The sequence below is a fragment of the Dromiciops gliroides genome, chromosome 2 (genome assembly GCF_019393635.1).
Source record: "Dromiciops gliroides isolate mDroGli1 chromosome 2, mDroGli1.pri, whole genome shotgun sequence".
Classification (NCBI taxonomy): domain Eukaryota; kingdom Metazoa; phylum Chordata; class Mammalia; order Microbiotheria; family Microbiotheriidae; genus Dromiciops; species Dromiciops gliroides.
The window spans coordinates 336,349,290-336,353,404 of NC_057862.1; the positions used below are offsets into that span (position 1 = coordinate 336,349,290).

General features: G+C 40.7%; 1 protein-coding gene across 1 annotated transcript; it reads right to left on the minus strand.

Moving 5' to 3' along the window:
* Positions 1-298: 298 nt before the first annotated feature.
* LOC122741775 (40S ribosomal protein S8-like) lies at positions 299-1,039 on the minus strand. Its single transcript, XM_043985536.1, has one exon. The coding sequence runs from the start codon at positions 1,000-1,002 to the stop codon at positions 376-378; it is 627 nt and encodes a 208-aa protein (XP_043841471.1). The 5' UTR covers positions 1,003-1,039; the 3' UTR covers positions 299-375.
* Between the last annotated feature and the right edge of the window lie 3,076 nt (positions 1,040-4,115).

Below are 4,115 nucleotides of genomic sequence, written 5' to 3' on the forward strand. Positions count from 1 at the left end.
ACAGATGAAGAAACTGAGGCAAACAGGGTTAAGTGACTTGCCCAGCGTCACAAAGCTAGTAAATATCTAAGGCCAGATTTCAACTCAGAAAGATGAGTCTTTCTGAAAGCAGACCTTGTTCTCTATTCACTGTACCACTTAGCAGCCCTTTCACACTACTAGCAGGTAATGAAAATTATACATGCATAGGTTAAAAAAATAATTTGAGAAAAGAGAGACCAGTAAAGAGTGTTTGGTGTTAGGAAAATCTTTGAATAGGTGGTGACACCTAAACTTATCCTTTAAACAAACTGGTGACTTTTTTTTTTTTTTGACAATCTGGTGGGTTTATTCCATAAGCGAGTGTCCGAATTAGGGCTATGTCCAAGTCAGGGTTTATTTGCCCTTTCGGGCCTTGATCTTTCTCAGGTAGAACTCCAGCTCTTTGCCCTCCAGCACGTAGCCATCTGCTCGGCCACACTGGCCTGGCCTCGAGGCGATACAGGCAAGGAGCTTGCCCTGCTGAAACTGCTCCTCCAGAAGCGAGCTGATCTTGGCATTCTTCTTCCGCTCCTCATATTTCTTCTGGATCTTTTTTGACAGCTTCTTATTTAAAATTTCTTCCTCCTCAGGAGTCAGCTTTGCTCCCTTCCTCCGTCCCAGGGGCAGGGCATAGTGGGACTCATACCACTGGCGGTATGGGGTGCTGTCGATGAGCACAATGCAGTTCTTCACCAACGTCTTGGTTCGGACCAGCTCGTTGTTGGATGCGTTGTAGACCACATCAATAATCCTTGTTTTGCGGGTGCAGCACTCAGAGCCCCAGGAGAAGTTGCCCACGTCCAGCCTCAGCGCCCGGTACTTTTTGTTGCCTCCTCGGACGCGCACGGTGTGGATGCGGCGGGGGCCGATCTTGGGGTTGGCGGGTGGGCGGCCCAGCTCATACTTGCGCTTCTTGTGGTAGGGCTTGCGCTTACCCCTGGTCTTGCGGCGTTTGTGCCAGTTGTCCCGGGAGATTCCCATGGTCGGCGCGAGCTGCAAAGAGAAAGCGCAGAGGCTCACGGGCCGGCTTGTAAAGGAGGGGATTGAGGGTCTGTTAGCCCAAACTGGTGACTTTTAAGAGGGAGAATATTTTTGGCATGGGGGATAACCTGTGCAAAGACTTGATGATAGGTAGAATGTGGCATTTGTGGATGGACAAATATGTCAATTTAGATGGAACACAGAGATTGTGAAGGAGAAATATGAAAGAAGTCTAGAAAGTTATATGGGTGTCAGATTATAGAGGGCTTTAAATGCCATGATGAGGAGTTAGTGGTTAGTTAACCTAGAAAGGTATAATAATGAACTACAGAAGATTTCATGAGCAGAGCAGTACCATGGTCAAACATATGTTTTAAAACTATTAATTTGTCAGATGTATGGAAGACATTAGAGAAAGAATGAGACAGGATGCAGAGACCCCAATTAGGAGGCTATTATAACAGTCTGGGTGAAAGGAGTATAGAGGTTTTGAGTCAGGAATTAGAGAAATGGATACCAGAAATGTTGTAGGAGTAGATTGGTGTCATGGAAACAAGTGGAAAAAAATGTTATAAGAGATAGTGTTTCACAGTGTAAAGTAAAAGAGGATGATAAAAAAAGGCCATGGAATATGTTTCCTATTGAACTTCAATAGTTTATTATGGGAAAAAACCAGTTTCTGTGAGCTTCTTTGAGCTGGAGATTTGTTAGTAAGGAAACGGAGAGAGCAGATGTATATTAGTGTTTGAATACTTTGGCTGTGAATGGAATTAATAAAAAACAAACAAACATGATGAGAAAAGATAGCATCCAGGACACTGCTATGGAATTAATAAGAGATGAATATTCACACTGTTGATCTTAGAAACAACAGCATCCTGAATATAATTCAGGTTCAGCTTAATCACTTATACATTAGATACCTACTTTACTATAATGGGTATGTACCACAATTTTTCAGGAATATTTCATATTGTTCCCCAAAATTGATCTCTGTGTTCTAACTGAACTACTCACTTTCAGTCTTATATAAATACCTTGTATTTATTGATTTTGGTGATACCATCACCTGAGATATAAACCACTGATCCTTTTATGGTACAGACCACATAATCTGTACAGTACCAAACCACCCTGAAGAATTGGCTCAGTGAATAGACCTCTGGGCCTGGAGTCAGGAAGTGGTTCTTCATTCATGTCCAATTCTTTGTGACCCCATTTGGGATTTTCTTGGCAAAGATATGGTAGTGGTTTGCTATTTCCTTCTTCAGCTCATTTTATAGATGAAAAACTGAGGCAAATAGAATTAAGTGGATTGCCTAGGGTTACACAGGCAGGAAGTGTCTGAGGTAAAATATGAACTCAGGAAGACTCATCTTCCTGACTTCAGGCCCAGTACTCTATTCATTGTGCCAGCCAGCTGCCCTGGAGTCAGGAAGACATGAATTAAAATTTGGCCTCAAACATTTGCTACCTGTGTGACCCTGGGCAAGTCACATAATCATGTGTGTCTCAGTTCACTCATCTGTAAAAAAAAATGAGCTGGAGAAGGAAATGGCAAACAACTCCAGCATCTTTGCAAATAAAACCCCAAATGGAGTCATGAAGAGGCAAACATGACTGAATAACAACAAAGTCTCTGAATTATCATAGGAAGATGATTATTTTCACAATGTCTACTTCTATACAAGATTCTAATATATTTTTTAAAGGGCTTTCTGTTTAGCCCTGGGTTAATGAGAAGCATGATTAAGTAGACATAGTTCTGGAATTAAGGTCAGAAAATTCAGGATTCAAATTGTGCTTTTGATAATTAAAATCTCTGTGACCTGAGACATAATCTCTCTGTGCTACAACTAATTTCCTGGAACTTCTTTATTAAGTTACATATAGTCTGGCAGTGTGGCATTATGGATAGAGAATCATCCATGAAGCTAGAAAGACTGGGGTTCAAGTCTCATGTTGGACATACACTAACTTTATGACCTTAGTCATGTCACCTAAGCTTGTAATGTTCTAGCTTAATGTCAAACTTGTAGCTTCACTGCCCATAGAACTCTCTTGTTAGATTCAATGTAATAGGGAAATGTTGAAAAAAAATATAATACAACATAGGTATCCATTTTTTAAGGCACTATGCATCCCCAAGGGATGTTTCTTTTTAGTTTGACACCAATTCCTAGGCAACTCTCTGAGATTGTAAAGTTTGCAGAGAATGCCAGCCTCTAATATGAGAGGGTATTGTTTGTTGAAAAGTTATTTTCACTAATAAAATCACATGGCATTCCTGCCCCTTAATAGTTGGGACCCCTTTTGATGGAGGTTGAAATATGCATGAGAAAATACCAGATCCTTTTAAGCAAAACAAAATGAAACAAAACAAAAACCAGCCCCCCCCCCCAACAAACAAACAAAAAGAAAAATAAATAACCCCCCCCACACAAAGAACCCTAATGCAATCAGAACATCCCTATTTCCAAGTGATTTGGGTTAATGAAGGCTTTATTATATTAAAAGTTCCTATTGTTTCATCAAGGAAACACTGTTTCCTTGATGAAACAAAGGGGGAATGTGTTAAGATGATGGAGTTTGGTAGATGCCCAGGGGTCTGACTTGGTTGACTTAGTGGTGTTTGAATTGGGTGTGAATGAGGAACCACTAAGTACCTACTTAAATGAGTGTTCTCAAGAGGCTATGGACTGCTGCATTGGCAGGAGATGACTCTCAGCCAATCAACTTGAAGAACCTCCCATTTCTGGGAGGAGGTCATGAAGTAGGAAGGGGACGCTGGCTGAGGGTTTGACTTCCTCTTGGGTTCGAGACATCAGTTTGGTGGCAGGACTTCAAGTGGGTGATTAGGAAGGCTAGGATTTCCATGCTATAATGAATCTGATCTCAATCTTTCTCTCTCTTTACTATCTTATATCTTTTAATAAACCCTTAAAGCCTAAACTCTTGGCGAATTTATCAGTGATTTTAGCCAGTTTCCCCCCAAACTGGGGGGATAGATTAGAACCCACATTTAGAATTTTAAAATACATACTATGATAAATAGCAAATACTTTAAAGCAGTCCATTCAATATTTGTTTTGAAGGAACAACATATGTAAAGT